The sequence below is a fragment of the Nesoenas mayeri genome (genome assembly GCF_963082525.1).
Source record: "Nesoenas mayeri genome assembly, chromosome: 2".
NCBI lineage: Eukaryota > Metazoa > Chordata > Aves > Columbiformes > Columbidae > Nesoenas > Nesoenas mayeri.
In genome coordinates, this window is record NC_137543.1 from 110,432,872 (window position 1) to 110,456,789 (window position 23,918).

General features: G+C 36.8%; 1 protein-coding gene across 1 annotated transcript in view; it reads left to right on the forward strand.

Moving 5' to 3' along the window:
- The window catches only part of SUGCT (succinyl-CoA:glutarate-CoA transferase), a gene marked incomplete at both ends in the record, with an annotated part of 360,317 nt that overhangs the window by 4,803 nt on the left and 331,596 nt on the right, over positions 1-23,918 (forward strand). The window contains 3 exons of the mRNA XM_080338492.1: positions 3,277-3,362; positions 4,150-4,200; positions 10,074-10,194. Of these exons, the coding sequence (XP_080194618.1) occupies positions 3,277-3,362; positions 4,150-4,200; positions 10,074-10,194 (258 nt within the window). The remainder of the gene's footprint in view (positions 1-3,276; positions 3,363-4,149; positions 4,201-10,073; positions 10,195-23,918) is intronic.

The window sequence follows — 23,918 nt, forward strand, 5'->3', positions numbered from 1 at the left end:
ACACCCCCTTCTTAACTGTGTTATCCGAGAGGTGCTACCACCATCACTGATGGCCTCAGCCTTGGCCAGTGGTGGATCTGTCTTGGAACCATCTGGCATTTGCTTTATCATGCATGGGGAAGGTTTCTAGCAGCTTCTCACAGAAGCCACCCCTGTAGTTCCCTTGCTACCAAAACCTTGCCATGCATACCCAATACACAATATGTTTATTTGTTGATGGTGCAGTTTTGCTGGCAATGTGTGTGATATTGTTCTAAGAAATAATTAATTTTGTAGGTGTTTGCATATTTTTTGAGGTAGCAATTTTTGAGTTTGGGAACATTTTACATCCTTGTAGTATTTCTGTTGTGGTAGAGAGATAATTATTAGTAGGCTTTGTTATACACGTATGATCTATTTGCTTTAACAGTGTGCTCCATGTATGTGTGTTTTGATCAGAAGTAGTCTGTATTTAGAGAATAAAATAATGTGAGAAGGTTTAAGTTGTAGGGTCAAGTAACTTTTTCAGATATTAATGTGCAAGACAGTTCTGAGTCATCACTTATTAAATTGTCTTATTTCTTCACTCAAAACTAAATTGATTTTGTTTGAATTGTTTGGACTTTGCTCAGGTTTTAAATTGGGCTTGTGAATGCTTAGGTGTATGGTGTTTTTTGTGATGTGGTGAGAAGGTTATGTAAGAATTATCAAAAAAGTGTTTTGCCCTTTTGGGAATTCAGAATCTTCAGTTCACTTCCCTCTGAGCCAAAATATCTTAAACAATTTTACATAGGAATACATATTACTATTCAGGATTAGAATAAATGACAGTCAATTTAATTTTGGAAACAAACTCTACCTTCTATTTTCATTTTTATTATTACAAGGAAGAAAGGCAATATGAGCATTTAAAATACATATGTTGTTTGTTAGCACAACTTTTTTGTAATATTATACCGATCAACTGGGGATAGCAAGCATTTCGACTATTTGAGTATAGGGTGACTTGGCATACTATATCACCTTTCTCTTGAGAGTAATTTCAATATTCCAATATAGTTTCAAGTTGTTAATTAAAAGTTACCTTGTCAGAGAAATCCTTCTTTGGAATTGTGCAAAGTGAACAAAAGTTATTTTCTGCATGAGATAGCTGTGTCTTTTAAGTCCGGGATCTGATACTTCTGTATAGGTAGAGATGTGAGTTTGTTAGAAAAGGGAGATTTCTGAATGTCCATGAAAATTTTCACGCTAGGGCTGAAAGTGTCTGAGGGTAATGAGCTCTGAGTGTGTCTTTTCAGATGTAGAAACTTGTGTAGCTCCTTCTGAGTTTGATTGGACTTTGGGTAATTAGCCTAATAAATATAATTTATTTCTTTTGTTGTTGTTGTTGTTATTTTTTTGTTTGTTTGTTTTTGTGGGTTTTTTTTGTTTGTTTGTTTGTTTTTGGTTTTTTTGGCTTAACACAATGGTTTTCATTTTCCACTCAGCACATGCACTTCTTATACAAATAGTTGTTGAGGACTGGGTAATGATAAAAGGTATTTAATTCTTATGGAAAAAAACCCTACACTTCTTAGATCTTAAGACCATGCAAGAAGAATAACAAATTGCCTGGCATTTATTTATTTATTTATTTTTAATATTGCATGCATTTGGCTTTCAATTTTATGCATTTGAGGCATGTAATTATACCAGAGCAGCTGCACATTATGTCATGTATTTTTTCCCTCTTTAAGTTTCCATGTTTTAAGTTCCTCTCTTTTAGCATTATTAGTTTTGAAAAAAGCTGATGGAGATAATTGCACACTTGAGTTACTAAAACACATTACATTCCCTATGTTTTATTTTAAATAGGAAATGTGGAATATTTGAACACTTAACAAGACCTAGAATGTCTAACAAAAGTCTTGTCACATCAACTTATGGGTCATCCTTAATCACTCACTATTGTTTTCACTTTTGTGACAGAGCAGAAGCTGCATCAGTTTTGTACTATCAGTTGAGAGTGGCAGTGATATTATTCCAAGTTAGTAGGAGTGGAGCAGTGTCGGCGATGAAGTATGCATTACAGCTCTTAGAGTTTTGTGTTTTTCATTGAAGGAGAAGGGCAGCCTGGGAATTCTGAATTTCCAACACTTTAGCATGTGAGTAATCAGATGTTCCTGTAGGAGCATGCCTACTTTCACAAGAGTATTAATCCATAAAGGACAGTAACCATGCTAGCGTCCTACATGGAAGGTATTGTTGAAAACTGTTGTTTGCATGGCTCAGTCTTACCATACAGAAGAGACTTTTTTTTTCTCACCCTGCAAACTTCCTGCTTGAACCAAAATAGTTCTCTGATATAGTAAATATTACAAATGTTGATGAGTAATTTATATGCTTGTATAAATTCTACCACAGTTTATCTTAAATGGCTGTAAATTTTGTGTTACCATAGCGTATAGCATAATTATGACAGTGGCTATATGGTGAAAGACCAAAGGTCCTTCAGCTTGCTTCTGTATCTGTGCTAGTATCAAAGTCTTCTGTGTTGCCTCACTAAGGAAAGTTTTTACTCACGTGAAGTTAACAAGTAGATAAAGTCTAGATATTGAAATAGATATAGGAATGTGCATGCTTGCAAGCACTCAGGATGGTGATTATATCTGAATTTGAATTTAGCTTTAATTCTAATTGAAATAGATTGCCAGTCTTGGTGACATTTAAGCAAGGTTTAAAATTGGAAATTAAGCATAAATGATACAGTGACATCAGTGTCTGCAGCAGCTTTAATGCCATCTTGCCTTTCTTTAAGGCAAGTGTGTTTCTGGAAGGGCTGGAAGTGGGGGATTGCACTAGCTATAGCACATGCTTCTTTTTGTTGGTGTTCTGCAGCATGCAGCTTAACAAGTTGTTGCTGATCAGTGGTATCTTGCTGTTGTGTCCAGAGCATTTCAGGAATGGCTTATTGACCGTGTGTACTGTGTGACTCAGTGTGTGGCAAGAGCTTTTACTAAATTCTTCCAGACTACCTAGAAGAATGACATTGTAGTTCTGCTTTAAGGTAAAAAAACCGCAACCAATGAAGCAAACTACACCCCCCACCCTGGCCCCAAACCCTAAAAACAAAACACAAAAAACCACAACCAACCAAACAAAACTCCCAAACATACGTACTTAAACTAATTTTTGTCCTGCCTGCTAGATGAAGCTTACATGATTTAAATATGATGTTGTAGGAAAACGTTTTATTCTTTTTATTTGTTTGCAGTATGATATTGAACAACTATGAAAATGTGATGGTATTTCTTTCAGGAGCTGGTGATGATACAAGAGCCTGGGGCCCACCTTTTGCTGGAACAGAAAGTGTTTATTTTCTCAGCGTCAATAGAAATAAAAAGGTAAATGGGCTATGGTATTGAACATTAGACCATGTTTACAACTGAAGACAATGCTTCTGCTTTGCTTAATTATTAACATATATAATGGAGCAATAGTTCCATTGTCCTTAAGGCATGATGAATACATTTAAGGAGAAAAACAGTTCTTTTGAAACAAAAAGGATACAAATCTCTGATATGGTGCTATGGTCAGCTGAGTTAAACTCAAAAATCAAGAGTGGTCCTGGCAGTCCTCAGTTGCTGGTGCAAACTTACTGAAAATGAACCCTGTTGAATGTAAGGGTTATTTTATTTGAAGGATCACTTTTTTTCAGGTGCATCAGCTCAGCAGACCTGCACCAGCTGCCATCTGGAGCTGGAGGAGAGCAGACATCATTCCAGTCAGGTTCTCTAAAGGCAGCTTGTGATTAAGATGAAGTGTCATGATGTGCCAGAGCTGTTTAATGGCTTATTGCCATTGAAACAAATGCTTCTGGTGTCCCCATGTGTACTTGCAGTAGTAGGTGCTGTGCAAACATACAGTGGACAGGCTGCAATGCAGCTCCCAGCTGCAAATCTGTCAGACTTGATTTGATGCTTGTCTGATCCACTGGTGAGACAGTTCAGCTTGCTTTCCCAACAGTTGGTTTTTTTTTTCCAGGTGGAGGTGACGTGTGTGTATTAAAATGTACTTATTTGATTTAGCTGTATTGTGAAACTTGACTTGGTATGTTTAGAACAGGCTGCTAATTGCCTGAAGGACTTTCACGTAAATTACTGTTGTATTTTTTTTTTTTTTAATCCCCAGAGTATAGCAATCAACATGAAGGATTCAAAAGGAGCAAAGCTCATCAGAGAGGTAGGTTTTTGTAGCATGCAGGCTGTACCTATTTTGTATTGTTTTGATCCTAAGTGATAAAGAATAAACTCTGCATTTCAAGTATCAATTTGATATCTGATAACTAAAAATATGCATATGTGCGGTAAATTTGTTAAAGTACAGTATATAGCCTCTGTTCTGTGTGCTTTTGGACTTGATGTTCAGTGTCATTTCTAATGATTTTAGATACAAAATTTACATGAAAATGTAATCAGAAGCTTCAGATAAGATGTTGTGAGGAAAAGGTCTAAGAGCCTAGCACTCTCCTTTTAATGTTGCTTTAGTTGATCTCGCTGTACTTCATTAGAAAGGTTCCAGCTGGACAGATCTGCTCAAGTCAGTGAGCAGTTTACAAGGAGGAGATACTGGGCTCCAGTATTTGTGGGTTTTTGAATGTTACAGTGTATTCGTGACTTCAGTTGCTGTGCATCTTTCTGAGAAAACACTATTCTGTAGGTCAAACTTATTACTTGTTTCTTTTTTTCAGTATTTGAGTTCAGAATATAATGGTCTTTTAAGGGTGATCCATTTTTCTATTGAAAAATTAATAAAAGCATCATATTTCACATTCTGTGAAACTTGTGCTTTGTCATCCCTTTTTATTTATTGAGAAACATAAGACCTGCTAATTGCTATTGCTGTATTTTTAGCCTAACATGTATAATAGGGTGAGCTGGCTTCTCTTACTGTTTGTTTCAATTTCAGTTCCAATCACCTTTTCACAGTAAGACTGTATGTGTTCTGCAATAAGTGGAATTTGTCTGGTAGTATTTTTTGTTTGGAATATTGCATGAAATGGAAATAGATTGTCTGATACTTCTGACCTTTTTTCTTCCCTGTCAGCTCTGAGAAAGACACTTCATATGGAAATCTTTGGCATTCACAAGCCAAGGATTCTGCAGTGCCTTTTCTCTTTGCAGAACAGAACCATTTATTGTTGACTTGTTATGAAGCCATATGTTTATCTTCTAAAGGTTTTGGAAACAGACACTGCCATTTGGAATAATTTTGCATGCTATAACACAGATGTGTTTTTGGATAAACTGGTCATATTCTAAATAAGTGCTATAAAAATTGTTCCTCTCATATAAGATGACTAGCTTGTTATTTGACCTTTAAAAATAGTGAAAGAAAAACTACTCTACATAAAATGTCCACTGACTGTGTGTGGGCTGGGCCTGTTTGAAGAGTGAAAGGCAGCTGGCCCTGTGAGTCAGGATGAGCTGGAGAAAAGGTGGCTTCATAGTAAGCTTCTTAGGTGACTACCACCATTTGTGGTTAGGAAGTTCCCCTTTTCTCATATTGTCATTTGTACAGGAAGATTACTGCTTAATTCTGGTTTTAAACATAAAACTTTCTGCCTGCAACCTTTTTACGGTCTGTGGAATTGGATGGTTGGTGACTTCAGAATTTGCAGTATAACCTTTGTGCTTGAGGCTCAGGTGCCTGGTTGCGTTCAAATCCCACATAATTTTTAAATCAAAGCAGCAACTTTCTTCTCCCCTATTTGTCATACAAGAGCAACATCCTCTCTGTCACTCAGACCCACCCTTTTTCTACTAGTAAGATCTCTCATACCACTCTAATGTAGAGCTATCATGATGCTGAAGATAGGATAGCTGGCAGTAAGAGTACTTAAGAGCTCCAGATGAATGGTTCCTGTCAGCAGCAATATTATTTTTCCCTTAGGTTGGTGTCACTGAAATAATCAAGCATGTATGAGAATTACTTCCTAAGATGTGATATAATAGAATTTCCAATGGGAGAACTAACTCTGTTAAATATTTACCACAGTAACTGTGGAAGTGTTCTTCTATGGTAAATTTCTTTCCCTTGTGAAGATAAATCTCTGACAAGTAACCTAACTAATGGAAAAGCTAGAAAGCAACTGCAGGCTTTGCAGAACTGATCTAAAAATAAGGACAAGCTTGTTGCTAATATTTTTCTATAGTTTCTATCCTTTATTATAGTTGCTTTAATTAACCACTACAGCTTTCTGTTCCTTAAATCAATGGCATCCCTGTCTGTGGTACAGCACTATTGTAGACTGACATGATGAAGTGTTATTGAAACGTGACTGTACTTGTAGAGTTGTTCATCATTGTGCTTGATTTAGAGTGATAGTTTTTGGAAGTATTTGATGCAGAGGTCTTGGTGTTCTGTTATTGCATCTCAAATGGAACTAGAATATAACTTCTTCTGTTTCAAGTTTTGTCAAAAAGAATATGTAAAGGAAAGTTATCTATAACTGTTTTTTTGATGTCAACTGTCTCCTGGTAACATCAGGACAGATGTGTGTGGAATTGAGCATTGTTCAGCAAGTATTGGTTACTATGAATGTTACTATGAAAAGTAGTGTTCTTGTGTGTAGAGTAATTGATGGCAAGAAGAAATTTAAGTTTGTGACACTGGTTACTCATACATGAATATGAATTGTGTCCTGAGCCTAGGCTCTACAAAGAAAAGTCATAACTTTTGTAATTTTTTTATTATTATTAAGAAATGTAGTATGGTTAGAATAAATTTTGTTTCCCCCTCTCATAAATTCCATATAGGTAGAAGAGGGTGAATCTCAGAATCTAGAATCTCATTAAAAACAAAGGAGAGAGTCTTCAGGTATATGTATGACAAAATTACAGCCTTCATGGTTCAGTCAGTAGTATGAAGTGGGCTGAATAAGTCTGTTAATCAGGGGTCCTGGCTGCTTGTCTTTGTTTGGCACAGTAGTATGAAGTACATGTCCAAGGGTCTGTAATTCTTTCAGAATTACACCATTGCACCATTGCATGGTTTCCACAAAAGTATTCTTTTGTCATATTTTTTTTTGTTTCTTTATTCTCTGTCACGTGTAGCCCTGTCTTCCTTCCAAATGCTTTTGCCTCCCCATTAGCTGCCTTCCAGATATTTGTATATCTCCCTGAATGAAAATTATTTTTTCTCTTCAGTGATAGTATGTGCACCAGTCCCATGCTCTAACATTATTTTGTTGTAATCTGGCTCAGCATCTCTTTAGAACATTATTCAGCAGTTATTGTCAGTAGCTTCTCTTAATAACCTTGAGGATACCTTTCTCCTGAGTATTTAGCCTTAATTAGTTAACTTGAAGAACTTGGGACAATTCAGTTGTCTAGGAGCTGACAGCACCCCTTCCATTACATTTAACTGATAGGTTAGCATGTCTTATGCATGCTCTCTCACTTGATAAAACAAACTATTCACACATACACACATATATATACACACACCCATGTAAGTATGCATATTTGTATATATATATGTTTATATGTATGTTTATACACACTCTCCTCTGTGGGGTTTTTATAAAAAAACCTCCCCCATAAAAACCCCAAACAAAACTTGCAAAAAGTACAAATAGTTTGCTTTATAAAGATAGTAGCCTCATTATTTGTTATTTTTATTCAACATAATGACTTCCTTGGCATGCATGATGCCTTTTTTCTTTCTTGAGACATAGACATGGAGCATATCAGTGTCCTGTCTGGAATACATACTGTTCCAACTTGGGTCTGCTCTATTACTCTGTTAGTAGAGGTTAAAATACAAGTGATATGTTCAGAGGATTTGCAGGACACCAGGTGTGTAATTTCAGCTGATGGTGGACTTAAAACCTCATTGAGACTGAAAATCCCTTGAGTTTTAAGGAGATACAGTTTGTTTGGATCAGAATCTGAATCCATTTGTCCACAATGGCAGAACCCTGGATATCTTTGCTTGGTTCAGTGACCATCAAAAAAGTACTATACACAGGCTGCTGCCTGTATGCATGGAAGATTATTTCCAAGTGTCATGAAAACCTTAGCAGTATAGCTGACCCAGTACTTGTAGGATGACTTGAAAATTCATGTTCATTTCTCTCTGAGAATATACACACTACCAAACTGGGCCCAAGTCATTGTGTCCTCACTTAGCACTGTCTTCATGTCATGTATGTTGCCAAGTCCAGAGGTATAGTGCTTTCCATGTTATGGTACTGCATGTCATCCTTTTGAGAGAGGTTTTCACTACGAGTTGGACAACAACTCTCAAACCATTTTAGCCTATACAATCACTGTAAATTGAATAGGTTATAAAACCCCAGTGAGAGCAATATTCAAGCTATAACTGAGTTTGTTTCTTGAATTAAGTAAGTTAAGGCTGTAGTATTATCTGCAGTATTATCAGTTCAAGAAGTATTTATGTATGAAATGTGAAGTATTTAAAAAGAAAATAATCCCTTTATTTTTCATACAAACATACTATTAAAGAACAAATTGCTTGCCCCTGTTGTGGTCCCCTTTACCTTACTTTGGTGGCTTGATCTGCTGTCCTGCACTGATGACTGGGACAGCTGTAGACTGTCTGAGCTACTTCTGTTTTCACTAGCAAATGCGTTAGCTCTCTGTAAACCTGGATCTTCTTGAGAAGTGTATTGTGACAAAGGCATATTTTTTCATAACTTCGTGGAAGTTATGTTCTGTTCACTTCAATGGAATAAGGGATTAACAAACCAGGCAGCTGTCCACATTGAAACCCAGCAATGCTTATTAAGAATCTGGAGACTATTTCTCATTTGATAGTCCTACAGGTTCTTGACATATCCACTTTAGAAACACTTAATAACTTATTTTAAAACGCACCTTCACCATATGTGAACTTAGTTTCTATAAATGTTATTAATGTCTCTTCAGTGTATCCAATTAAAGGACTCATAAATTGTGTGCTGCTTTGTCTGAATAAGAATCAGTTTCTGTCTTTCCTGTTAAATACTTGCTGGCTTGGCAGCTTTTTTGGCCTTAGATTCAGCTGAACAGCCTACATGCTAGAACAAAAATGCTTCTGATTGCTGTTACATAGCAATAGTGTATAGAAACTGGCTTTATATACTGCATAGGTTAATCAGACAGCTACATGGTAGTTTGGGAGAATGTGACTCTGAGCTGCAAATAACATCAAAAAACTAAATGTTTTACATTATGCTTAAAAGCGTGTGCACAAACGTGTACCTGACAGGGAATAATTTATTAAATTCCAGTGGGGGAAAGAAAAAAAACAAACCCTAAGCAAAAAAACCTCTACAACTCCCCCAAAGCATACATCTTTCTTTATCATGTAGTTCTCTTGCTTCAGGAATTCTTAATTAGTATTAGTCCTATTGACACATGTATATGTATATCTGTTTATAACTTTTATAAGAAAAAAAGATGTCATTTAAAGCCCGTCCTAGTTTTATGTTAATCCTTCAGTAGATTTTTGGACTAGGTCATTCATTTACATGTGATGGAGAAAGTCACATTGCACAGCTTGACAGCTCTATTCTAATTGAGTTGACTTTAAGTTTTTCATTTCAACCCAAGAACATTTTTGGGCTCCTTATTCTGCTTCTGCATACAGGAAGTGAGATATGTGGCCACTGTTACAGTAATTATAATCAATTATTTTAAAATGAAAAACAATTTATAAAAATATTTCTAAGGAGAGAAAGTGTGAAGAGTATGCATTCTTTTTCTCCTTTTTTCTCAGTCTAAGTGCAGGTGTAAAGGTGATGATCGCTTTGTAAATGATCTTCAAGTCTTGAGAAATTGATGTGATACTGATAAAATAATTATATTACGGTTTTGTCTAATCACTTTAGGATTTTGACAGTAGTCTTTCTAGATATGCAGCATCTCTACTACTATGTAGTTTGCAGAGATGCACAGTTTAACAGGCCAAAAAATATCTAAGTTTGTAGGTTTTCACAAAGACTAAAGGCATTTTGATTTGTGAGATTTTAAAATTAAGGTACATGAAGATTTTATTGAACTTTTGAAAGGTCATCTAACAAATCTTACTCATCCTTTTCCTTTCTAAAGCTTGCAGCAGTGTCTGATGTTTTTGTGGAAAACTACGTCCCCGGGAAACTGGCTGAAATGGGTCTGGGTTATCAAGACATTAAAAAGATTGCTCCTCACCTAGTGTACTGTTCAATAACAGGTATTTTAATTTCAATTACTTGCGTTCATGATTTTCTTTATTCCGGTCAACTTGTTATAAAAGTCATGTGGTTATATAGAAGTATATTGTTACGTCAGTTAAGATAAATTGAAAGAATGAGTTTGACTGTCCAATTCAAAAAAAGTTATAGAAAAATTGAGAGGCAGCGACTATGTCAACGTCTCGTAAGCTGTTCAAAAATGGCGTTACCATGCCAGCCTGGCATGTTCCTGTTGACTTCAGAGGAACCAGGGCTGGCTGAACTCCTTGTGTTTTGCTTTGAACTGGTCGATACCTAAGATGTTTTTGTTTTGTTTTGTTTTTCCCTAACAGTTTTACTGCTGTAGTTTACATATTGCAGATTTATGGTCTGGTGATCTCAGTGTTCTCTTCTGCCCTGAAACATCTTTCTCTTCAGCATTATGCAGTTATATGTTTGTCAAGTACTCATAAAACAAATTGAGATCTTAAATTATGGTTAAGTCTTGGGCATCTAACAGGTGACAAGGAACATCTGTTTAAGGACATTGTATCTCCTAGGAATAAAGACATAAAATCTCTAGTAACCTTAAAAAAAAGAAGAAAAAGACAGATGAGAAATCAATTAAGTCAAGGTGCAGGAGACAGCAAAGCCTCAATCTAAGCACTTTAAAAGAAGCAACCATACTAGGACCAAATGTTCATCTGTCACACAGAGTACATCATGGTGATACTTAGGCAGTAAGGGTTTGTTTTTTTTGTACAATCAAGTAGAAAACTGATTTAAGTAGAAGGAATTCCTGATTGATTTCTAAAAGCTGTGTGGCCTGATTCTAGATGTTACAGTTCAAAGCTGTTTTGTGCTGTTGTTGGCTCTGCTACATTCAAATATACTTTTTTTTTGCGAGTGGGGTGAAGAAAAGACTAGAAGAGGTTTGATGTAGTAATGTTTAACTTTAAAAATTATGAAATCAGTGAAAAAGAGATCAAGTTGTTCGGTTAAAATACTTGCTGATACAAATTGCACAGATTAAAAGATGAATGCCTATGGAAAGAGACCAAGAGAACGTTTTGTTTTTCCATCATAAAGAAGGCTAGACAAAGAGCAAAGGAGGTTGGTAAAAGCATTAAAACATTTTTATGGCAGTAAGTTATGTACGCTACTATTTATTACAGGGCATGTTAGGGAGATTTTGTACTTGGGCCATTTTCTGCAAAGGATCAATTCGATAAACTTCATTAATTTGAATATCCAAAACACAAGGCTTTTAGAGCAAATTGGTAAATGAGTATTTATAAATCACCTGTAGCAGTATATCCAAGCAAGGTGAACTTTTGGTCTGGTCCTCTGTTGTTATCAAGATTTTATAACTTTGCTAGTGAAAACACACACAGACAAACACACACAAGTAACTGAACATGTCAATCTGTTCACGTAAACATAGGAGTTCATTCTGTTTCCTTTTCTGAAGCAAACAGTGGACCTAATTGGCAATCCATTGCTTTTGAAAGGCACCTCTCCTGCTTGCTGTTCGTGGTGTTGAAGTGCTTTTCTTTTTCTTCTGGGTTCTTTAACATGGAGGCCTATTAAATAAAAATACTGGGACTCTGCTCTGGGTACAGAAATTTGTCCATAGGCAGTTTATTGGGCGTTTTAATACATTGCAATGTTTGGCCGGAAAAGCAGGTTTACGTAAGTGGAGGCATCTGAGTTGGATGGCTGTTTTTTGTGAGAGATTGGTGCAGAAAGCAAGTAACTGCATTCTGAAAGGCTGTCAAGAAGTGCTCAGTTCCCCTGACTAGAAACTGCAGCTATGCTTGTGACAACCTAAGAGGTTAAGGATTGGCATTTAAGTGGAATGAACTGGAACATGCTGATTCTAGTAGTTCCTGAGAGCTCAGATGTCATTTTTCAGATACAAAGAGACTGAGAACACAATCTAAGTTTTTTTGGTAATGCCATAGAAAGTTATGTGTATATAAAGTGCCTAGCTAGGGATATGGAAAATATGAGTTAAGGAAGATCCAAAGAGAAGTATTGTTTGTCAGATGTAAGAGATGTGCTGGCTTGGAATGTTGAATTAAATGGAATAGTTGTCTTCCCAAATGTTGAAAATTGTTGAGACGAATTATCTTGGTTACAGCAACCCCTTTTAAATCTAAACAGTGGATTCCATCCATCATTTGGCATCTCACAGTCTGTACAAGATACAGTAAAAAATTGTTATTTCTCAAGCCCTTTCTGGTTTGTGAGTCCTGAAGGGTAATGGATACACAATATAACATGAGTTATGTCATGAGGTCTTTGAACAGAGAATCAGAATGGTTTATGCTGTTCAACTCAGCCAGTTTTGAATATTTTTAAGGGTGTATTTTAGGTATCATAATGGTTGTTAACAGACAAAATTATGTTGGTCATTGTTAATGACTATCATGAACTGTATTACATTTTAGATGTGTAAATATGTAGACAGAGACATTTTGGCATAACATTTGATAATAAATAAGTAACCAAGAAATAAACATGTCCAGCATGTCAGAATCAGTGTGTTTTTCCAACTTTCATTTTTGTTTTTCTTGTTTTTTTCTTGATAGTCACTATACATGCTGAAGACATTATAGCTGATTCATTTAATAAATTACAAGTAATTACTGGACACTACTTCCCTTATCCATTTAGTTAACTCATTAGTGAGACTGAATATCATCTGGAGTGTTTTGGTTACTTATTTTGGAACCATATTACCTTTCAAATGTAAACTTCATAGGTATGGAATGCAATCAATAAACAAGCTGAAGGAATCAGTTTCACCCTACAGCATAACTTGTATAGCAGCTGTGATCAAGATGTCTTTAAGTTTCTTTTTTTTTTTCTTCATTCGCTTATTGAATGCAAGTATAAATAAATAAAATTGGATATGAAAACTTTTTTAATTTTAGAAACCATCCAAAAAGATTGAAAGTAATTTTCTGTCTCTAGAATGTATTCTGTCCTTCAGGCGAGAGTGTGCTCAGAGAGTTGTTATTGTTGTCGTGGTTGTTATACTTGGAAGGAATGGTGCTTTCACTTTTTGGATGCTGCTATTTGTGACAAGATTTGTGTGAAAATAGTGGTCTTGCATTTGTCTTCAGACCTGAGAGTCACTAATTGACAGCACTAACTGATAGTCTCTTCTTCTTAAGGGCTCACCTACAACATTTTTATCCTGGTCACTGGCTGGTTCAGCACCAGCCGGCTGCATTTTGTGTTTAGTTATTGTTATATCAGCCATTACCTGTCTGCAGATTAGGTTATCTGCCAGATCCTTGAAGTGGTTAAGAATGCTGAAGGAATACACTCCTTGTGATGCTGTTCTGTTTCATACTGCTTGATGCTGGGCCAGATGGGGCTGGTCTGTCTTTGGAGTGTATTGCATTGGTCATGGGTTGGTGAACGGTTCATATGTGCCATCTGTAACATAACACCTGTGTGTATTCCATTAAACTTAACTCTCCTTCTGGTGCATGCTCTTCGTGGACTGAGATTTTAGCTTTGAAGCACTAACAGGTGGATTTGAGGATTTTCTATTGTAAATGAAAAATAACAGCATGACAACTGTGACAAAAAGGTCTCCTATTCTTTCAAGTCTTCACTCTAAAGAACAGAAATAATTGGGGTTTTAAGCAAACAGCTCTAAGTTGTTTTTCCTCATGTAGCAAAACAAACCTGCTTCCCTCCCTAGCAGAAACATTCTGTGAGAAATTATGAAAACATTCAAAATTCTGGTTCTTATACAGCTTAAAGATCAAGATTGGACTCTGTTACATAAAATGCTTTTTGTTAGTGGAACAGATATAGAGGTGACTACTTAAGCTAAATAGGCATGTACTGTAGCAGGATGTAAAATCTGGAACGTGTGTTCCTTAGAAGTCAGAAGATATGCTACTTTATAACTTATCCAAAATTGAGCAATTTTTATTAAATACAGGAATAATGTTTTTATGGAATTGCCTCTTTCTGAATTTTGTACCGTTGCAAGTTGCTGCTGATTGTAATTTTTCATTAATTCCAGGGCTATATGTATGTGGAGAGTTTAGACATAGGTAAGCCAGATGCAGTCTCCTTTTTGGCATTTTGAAAGTTGTGGTTATCAAAATGAGTTTCTTATCCAGAAAGCTCTGATTGAATGTATCCAGCCCTGCAGTGGCTATTGCAGGGTTGCCAGTATTTCCAGGACATTTCCCAACATTCCTGCTGCTTTGAGTGCTCTTGAACTCCAAACTGCCTGTTCTAAGGTGGCTTTGCTGAAGAGAGGGATCTTAGAACTAGTTTAAACATGTTATATTTTAACAGTTCTGTGGTTGAGATTGGTTTAAGTTATTGAAAATTGACTTGTTAAAATAATTCATTTACAGGTCACAAGGAAGTGAGCACTGGTTGCTATCTGTAGGGTCTGTGTATGGCTTCAACTAAGAAAGTCACAGTTTATTTCTGAACAGGAGGGGGCAGTGTTTAAAAGGACAACATTCTTTTTAAATTAAAGGTCTTCGTTTCCCCCCCCCCCCCTTTTCTTAAAGACTCTGAAGACAATATGTTTTAAAAGAATTTTATGGTTTGTTTTTGAATAACGAAAGCTACTCCTTTCAGGTTCTCTGCCCGTCCCTTTTCTCTGCTGTTTTGAGTGAATTGTGCTTACTCTTCTCTACAGGTTTTGCTGAAGACAGTGTTCCTCTTTTTTTTTTTGTCTCCTCCTTTTCTAGGAAATAATACTTTGTATTATATGCAAGTTGCTTCATGTGTTGCTTGTGACATTACAAAATCTTGTTTCAATATTTTATTTTCTGTCATTTAATTTCTTAAAATATGGATGTGATGCTTTGTTTTCTGCCTTTTAAAGAAATTTTACTCCCGTAAAGACTTTTTGGTATATGCGTGAAATAAATTTAGTACATAATGATAATTATAGAAGATCTTAGAAATACTCTAAAGAAATATTCCAAAATAAACTACAAAGATGAGATTTTTGAGATTTGTATTTTTATTAACTTTGTGTTACTGTAACTGATAACATTTCTTGAGGATTTGCAGTCTCTACCCCAAAGGAATCAGTCTTAACAGTGAATTTACAAATACATGGAGTGTACTAAACTGTTTGGTGTTTGTTGTTGTTGTTGGCAAACAGTATTGCTGTAAAAAGGCAGAAGTTAGGTGGAAAGAATGGCAAAAGTTTTATAGAAGTGTTGTGTATCACCTACGTTTCATATGGGTCTGAATCTGGAATTGTACATCTAGCTTTTATCTGATGTTCATAGAGCCTTTAAGATCCATAAATAAGAACTTTTCTGAAATAGTAAGTAAACAGTGTGTGTGTGTGTCTGGAGTGATTCTGATGAATGTATGAGAAGGAAAATAGTTCTTCACCCATCTACATTAAAGTTATTATTAGCTCAAAAGATCTAGCATTTGGTACTTCCCAGTATATTTTGTTTTGTACTGATAATTTGTAACTGCTTCTCAGGAGAAGATGTAATGTTATATTTTTGATGTATTGTATTTTTTAATGTTGTATCCTACTTTTCCTCTAGTATTCTCACAAGAGGAAAGAAAAGCCAACCACAGTGTGTTTTGCTGGGCAAAGGATAGCCAAAGTCGTCTTCAAATCCTGTCATTTTTTAACTAACTGTGGTAAAACATGGAACTGACTTGGATTAGGTACAGTTTGTAGGCTCCCTCTTACCAAATGATTCTGGCCTGTAAAATTATAGATAACTTGAAGTGTCTGTGTCTTCATGCCCATTCCTTCTCCTGACGATTGATGTTCTTGTGGTTTACAGATTATCATCGTCTGAATGTAGTTACCTGGTTCAAATTGATAGCTCCTACATGAAAAAAAGTAGAGTGTATTTCATACAAATGATATCATTTGACAAAATAATTTCTTGATGCTGTAAATTATTTATTGATAGCCTACAAGTAGGAACCTAAGTTGTAATTCAGAAGGTAGCTCAAGCAATGATTGTAGTTGTCACTAAATAATAGCAACTATGGAAATGGTCTTGATCATGAATCTGTTCAAACGTTATTAAAATGTATGACCTGAAGTTACTAGAAAGAGGATTTTTTTTTTTTAATTTTCTTTTTGTAATTACAAAAGGGCAAAATAACCCTAAAATTAAGCACAATGAATTGGGGGTGGGAAGTGGAGATTAGAAAAAAAGCCTGCATCACAAAATGCTTAGTCCAATGCCAAGTAGCCAGTGCAAGCAGGATGATGTGCAGACTGAAATGGAAATTAGGAGAATTAACTGAGAATTCAAAGAGTTATAACAGTCTTTTAAATATATAAAAAGCAGGAACAATTTGGAGAATGATGTAATTAAGGAAACTGTAAACCTCAAAAAAGAGGACTGGTGTCTTAGTACCAGTCTGCCATAAAAGGTGTTCATAGAGAAATTTTCAACAGATTTATTGTTTTCTAATAATAGAAGATACTGCACTGTTGGAGACAGACATGTCATAAGAGACACTGTCAGAACAAACTGTGTGTTGTGCTTCCAGTAGTTCTTAATGTGGTTTAAGAACAAGGAGGCAGATCTGGAAAACTCTGAACATTATACCTCTCTTAAATAAACACAAAAATCACAGGCTTGTACGTCTTCAGGTATGAACTTAGGTGCTGACAGTGATTGAATAAAGTGTTTTGAGGAGGAAAAACTGTGACGTTTTTACCTGAGCTTGATCTGACATAAATAGAGCCATCCAGCAGTGGAAAAGAAAATCAAGCCTCTCCAATCTATTAGTTTTTGCATTATGCAGTTTGAAGATGGATGGATTAAAGACTTGATTTGTCATTTTTTGGTAGCTTTGAAGTTGATTGTGAGTGGGCTGTTAAAAGAAATTAGTAATCAGGCTCTAGAAATAAGGTAGTCTATGAGAACAGTTTTTGAGGAGTCAAGTAACAGACTCTGGATTTGTGGAGACACTAATAATTATTGAGACAATATAATTACCTATGTGTAACAGGATAATAAACTTTGTGCTCTATATTTTGCTTGTAGTATAGTTTTTGACATTTCTGAGTAACGATTTCATGGGCAAACTAGAAATTTCCTTAACATTAGGCAAATGTGATGTACAAAAAATAATTTAAAAAATTGGTTCCAGAGCGATCAGAAACTCCCTGATATCTTATCTCTTGTGTTATATAAAGAATAACTATTGGTATTTCATGATTGACATAAGAGATAATACCTCAGAACTGATGTTGCTGGATAGTTTTTTTCTCAAAATAGGTGATGGAATAGAGTGTGGATGAGCCTGAAATCCTCATGTGATCATGAGCTACATGGTGTTTGTTGTGGGTTTTAATATTGAAGGACAGAAGGAATCTGGAGCTGATTTACAGGTAGAAGACTTTACTTTTTTTTTTTTTTTTAACAGCTTTATGCTCTCCTTTAAAATGGCTTCTAGGAATGTTGTGAACTCTTATAAGAGTCATGGAGGGCTGCACTCAGCAATTTTGCTCTGTTTTCCTTCCTGCATCCAGGGATCTAAGGGATTTCCAACAGTCCCTGTGTCAGCATTGCCCCATGGGCAGTTGTGATGGAGTCCTGGGGTAAAAGCTGCATTTTAATTGCCTGAGAGCTTGAAGCAGCTCTGAAGCTTCACAAAGCTGAAAGGGAATGCAAGTGTATTGTACAGCAGGATTAGGATTAAATATGATGACCAAATTGCTTTTGCGAGTCAAAGAGCAAAGATAGAATTAAAGGTTGGACCAAGTCCAATGTACAGTACTTAATCAGAAATAACCAAGTCCTTTTAATATGGTATGGGCAATAGTGTGTTAGAGGAGGGTTCTCGGAAGACTTGGAGGTTATGGTAAGGCATGATCAAAGTTGTTTGAGTCAATGTTGTCATATTGTTAGATGAAAGACTAATATCCTTCTGGGTTATATAAAGACAAATATGGCCTAAAAGACTCTCTGCCCTGCTTCACATTGGTAAGGTTGGAAGAATAAATCTGCTTCTGGGTACTGTATTTCAAAAATGATGTAGAGAACTGAAGAGAGTTGAGAGAAGAAGAATCTATGGGTGAGAAACATTGCATATGAAAGATAGCTTGGAAACTCATTTTTCTTTTTTTTCCCTAAAAAAATGTCGCTCTGATCAGAAGGAATTACTGTGGCCATACAAGCCTCTCTTCCTAAAGCATTCTGTAAATTTTCACATAGTAGTTCTTAAATGAAGGTTCTGATGGCGTGTGAAAGCATTGGCAAAAATCCTTACTTAAGGTGTAGAAATAGCCAACATGCTACTTGGTATTCAAAGAATGAGAATGTTAAGAAAATCTTAAAAATGTAGGGAGCTAGTACTTAATAAGACTTCAGACATGGCCGTTGGAGAAATGGATTGTCTTTGGTTTTCAGAAAGTAATTAGGAGTACAAGAGCAGCATACAAAATAATAAATAATGCCGATATACTATTAGCCATTTTCTTTCTGAAGAGTGGTAAATAAAGGCTTGTTGTGAAGCTGGAAGACTGTATATTTAAAGTTGGTAGTGCATGGCAGAGAAAATTTTGCCTTATAATATTCTTTGGAGTTTGCTGCCTTATTATGTCCCTAAGAGCAAGATGTTGGTAGAATTGAAAATTAAAGAGTAGACAATTACACACATCAGGAGAACAGGCACAATTATTGAGATACTCATGCAGAGCATTTGGAACAAGCCAGTAAATAACCACTGACTTCTTCAAATACCAAATTAAGTGGTGTCAGTTGTTTGTTGTCCACCTCAGGATCAATATGTGGAACAAACTTAATAATGAAATGTAATGATGGTCTGATTTTGAGGTTACAGTATGACCTTGCAGTTTTTAGATACCAAGAGAGCTAAACTGAAAACTTCAGTGCATTTCTGCCCCGCTCTGATGTGCTCCTTTGTAATTCTCAATGGAAACTACACGTTTGCACTTAGTAACTGGTTCCTTTTGCAGTTCAGAACTGGTTTTATGGCATGCAGCAGGAGCTTTAAGAGGGTATTATGCTTCTCACATGTAATTATTCTGATGTCTAAGGTAGCCATCAATATATAAGCAAATGTACTGCTTTTAAGACTATGTTAATTCTAAATATGAATTTCTGCAAGAATTGGGATTAGAGATTCAATTTCTAAAATTGGTGGTCTTAGGAGTACATAGTTCTGCTGGTAAATTCCCTGAGAGAACAAATTTGGTCTTTTTAGGTAGATTCTTACTTTTACAAAAACTGAATTTTTGAGGCCAGTCAGAATACATTTATGCCACTTGATAGTATTGTGTAGAAGAGATGGAGTTATCTCTAAACCAGCATGGTGGATTCATCCTAGAGTATTATAACTGCATTGCTTTTGTGGCCTACCTTGTTGAATCATCATATCGTGGGCTGCCTCAAAAAGAGCATGGCCAGCAAGGTCAAGGGAGGTGATTCTGCCCTTCTGTTCTGGTGAGACCCCACCTGGAGTCCTGTGTCCAGCTCTGGAGCCCTCAGCACAGGGAAGACATGGACCTGTTGGAGAGAGGCCAGAGGAGGCCACCAAGATGATCAGAGGGCTGGAACAGCTCTGCTGTGAGGACAGGCTGAGAGAGTTGGGGTTGTTCAGCTTGGAGAAGAGAAAGCTCCAGGGAGATCTTATTGCAGTACTTAAAAGGGGCCTATAAGAAAGATGGGGACAGACTTTTTAGAAGGGTGTGTTATGACAGGACAAGGGGTTATGGTTTCAAACTAGAAGAGGGGAGATTCAGTCTAAACATGAGGAAGAAAGTTTTTACAATGAGGGTGGTAAAATACTGGCACAGGTTGCCCAGAGTGGTGGTAGATGCCCCATCCCTGAAGACATCCAAGGCCAGGCTGGATGGGGTTCTGAGCAACCTGATCTAGTTGAAGATGTCCCCGCTCGTTGCACGGACGTTGGACTAGATGGCCTTTGAAGGTCCCTTCCAACCCAAACTATTCTAAGATTCTATTCTATGATCGTGGTGTAGCAGTATGTGCTATCAATGTATTCCCAGTCCTTGTTTAGGACTAAAAGATAATTTGTGTAAATATAAACCTTCAAGAAGGAGACTCTGAAAAGGGATATCCATTGATTAAAGAGAGATGGTTCTATCGCTGAGGTTTCTAAATATTACCCCTACATATTTTAGGGACTATCACGTTTTAAGGATTTACTTCATTTTGGCAGTAAATGTTTAGATAGCATCATGCAACTGCTTCACTCTATCTTGTAGAAAGTCACCTGCAAAGTCCGCAAACCTGCTTTTGCTTGGTACAAGACACATTGCAGAACAGAGTCTGCTGCCTTACGATTGGCACTTTGTGGCCAGTATTTCTTCCCAGAGTAAAACACTTAGTACATGGGATATAAACTGCAACCCTAATCACATGAAATTTAATTTTTGTAAATGTTATTTATATATAACATAAGACAAATATTATAGTAACATTCTAACAGCTGACTGCTTTATTCAGAAATAAATAAGGACCAGTGGGAGCTTCTAATTTCTTTTCCCAGCCCATGGTGCCAATTGCTATCCTACTGAAGCACAGCAACACAAGCAGGGGGTTCTCTCTGATGCTCTACAAGGAACTTGATATTCATTTCTGCTGCTTGTGAAGATCTGCTAAATCTTCCCTGATATCTGTTTTGTATCATAGGTGATCCATCTGCAAACAGGGGTTTACCTCCATTGCTTTTTGTGATTCAAGTGAAAAACATTATATGGGTGTGTTAGACCCTGTATTTTTTTTTCCATGCTGGGTTTAGTGATGTATTTGGTATTTACTATGGAGTTAGGTTATATTGTGATAATTTTTACTTTTACTGAAAAAAATAATCTAATAATTCGCAGGAAGACCGGGAAACAATTACTCCACTGTTAATCAGACTTGCAAACAGATGACATATAATGGGATTACTTTGAATTACTTTTACTTGGGTTTTCCCCTCTTTTAGTACTTTTTCTTAAGTGTCCTGTGTTTTGGAAGCCTGATTAATAGGAGTTGAATTTTTGGAATTGTTTGTTAGAATACTGTAATATGTTGTGTTGTTATTTGTGTGTGTGTTCTTGTTTATGTTGTAATTAAGTTGAAAGTGTCTGCTTAGTCTAAGCACCTGAAACTTGCGGAGGTTTTCTGTGCATCTTACCTCATAACAGTTGATTTGGGAAGTGTCACAGAACTTTGCCTTTCATTTCTGTCATGCTCTAAAGATGAACCCTGTAAAAAAACTTAAAGCTCTATCTACTTATTCAGGAAGCCTGGCAGCTGGAAACTGTTGGAAGCTGGGAGAGTAGTCAAGAAAAATATTAGATAGGCTTATCCTGTTCGTATTGGCATCTGTTTTTCTCCATTTCTGGAGACAGAATATGTAGCTAGCTGGGCCTTGAGTCTGATCTAGTGCATTTTTTTCATGTTCCTATGCTACTCTATGCTTTTCAGACACCAGCTAAACTTTTACACCCATTAGTAAAGCTTGGACAGCACAAGGACAGATTTGCTGTAGAACAGGAGAACTGTTACCCAAATACCAATTGCAGGACTAAATCCCCTTAAGTATACCTTTGCAACCTACGTTGTAAACCTTCAGGGGAGGTTTAGATTGGATATTAGGAAAAGGTGCTTCATCCAGAGGGTGGTGGAGCACTGGAACAGGCTCCCCATGGAGGCAGTCATGGCCTCAAGCCTGATAGTGTTCAAGAAGAGACTGGACAACGCCCTCAGACACATCATGTGAACTCTGGGGTTATCTGGTGCAGGAGCTGGACTCGATGATCCTTGTGTGTCCCTTCCAGCTCAGGCCATTCTATGAAAACACGAGTTTCCAAAAGATCTCAGAGTAAAATGTGAACCAACAAGGTCTGGCAGAGCTCTGTTGCAGAACAATTCAGCTTGGTAGCTCTTGGTTGGAGGAGAAGCAAGATGGACTTGACTTTTGGAGTCTAAGTTTTTCTAATGGTGATGACAAGAATGCTTATAAACTTGTGTTATACACAAAATGTGTGCACTCAGTTCAGGAGTGATTGAAATATAAATATCACGAAGGTGCATTTTTAGGGTGCTTCAGAATAAAACCAAACTTTAAAGATACCTCCTTATACAGGACTAAAGTAGTTATGCTCTGTCAAGATCACAGAATGGTTGGGGTTGGAAGGGACCTCTGGAGATCATCTAATCCAACCCACCTGCTAAAGCAGGTTCATCCAGAGCAGATCACACAGGAATGTGTCTGGGCAAGTTTTGAATGTCTCCAGAGAAGGAAACTCCACAGCCTCTCTGGGCAGCCTGTTCCAGTGCTCTGGCACCCTCAAGGTAAAGAAATTTTTCCTCATACTCAGATGGAACCTCCTGTGCTTCAGTCTGTGCCTGTTGCCCCTCATGCTATTGTTGGGCAACACTGAAAGGATTCTGGTCCCATCCTCTTGTCAACCACCCTTGAGATATTTATAAACATTTATGAGATCCCCTCTCAGCCTACTCTTCTCCAGACTGAACAGACCCAGCTTTTTCAAGTCTCTGCAGAAACAAGAGGATAATTTCCTTACTTAAACCAAATTCATGTTGCTGGTGGGTTTATGTGTTTTTCTCTGCTGCTTGCAAAATTAGCATACTGGATCCCAAACACGCCTATTAAAAAGAGGAGACTTCTGTAAAATTCACCTGGGTGATAAACTGTTTGGAACAGAGCATGACGTTGTTTTCTGTACAGCAGGCTTCTGTCAGCACAGCTGTGCTGGTAGGGAATGTGAAGGGGTGTGAACACTAACTGGTTTAGCAGTTTTGGTAGAAGCCATTAGCAAATATGTTGTTACATTGGCAAAACTTCTCTTATGCTGGTAAAACAGATCTGCTTGGAGATGTGTCTCCATAAATGGTTTTACATTCTAGTATGAAGTATAATTTGACCTGAGGAGCTGTATTTGCCCTATATTTGCTGTGCTTTGCCAGTAACCTCTAGATTACTAAAGGTCTTAGGTATCGGTAACCCAAACTAATATGGAAAGGGCAGAAGCTGAAAGAAGGTGTGTTGAAATAAAGATTGCTGAGAAACAGATGGGAGCTGACAGGACCCCTTCTATGTTGGTAGGATTGATATCCTTGCATGATTCAGATCTGCTGTGCACCTCCAGGAAGGTGGGCTTTTTCGCTGAGTGACACTAAATCTTTGAGTTGTTGCTGCTTCTATCATCAGCACATGAACAGGAGGCAGAGTGCATTTGCTTCCATTTGCTCCCCCCCGGTAAGTAATTGAGCTAGACTTTTGCTCTGGCATTAAGAATTCTAGTAGGAGGACTTTGCTGGTTTTCCACTGTTATTTCTTCAGTCACACATAGTTTGGATGTCCAAAGTACTGTGAGTTTAAGAATAAGAAACAGTTGAAAATGAGTGCTGTTCTGAAACACTGTGTTCCCCTTTCTTGTTCAATATGAAGCATATATGAAGTTTAATGAACAAGTCATAACTCTTCCTTACTTTAAAATAAAGTATTGACTTTCAGGTATACACGGAAGTGATATTTTTCTTATGACTTCATGCTCATTGCTTGTTCTTTCATCTAAATACCACCCTGAAATTAGCAGTATTTTGTATAAAATCTGAAACTTGAGGATTTTGGACTCTGCTCTACTGAAAAATACCATAGCACACAAAGAGCCTGTGAGTTTTAAGATTTGACACTGGGTTAGTTTACAGTGAATGAAACCAGATTAGGCACTGAAATCCTGAATATG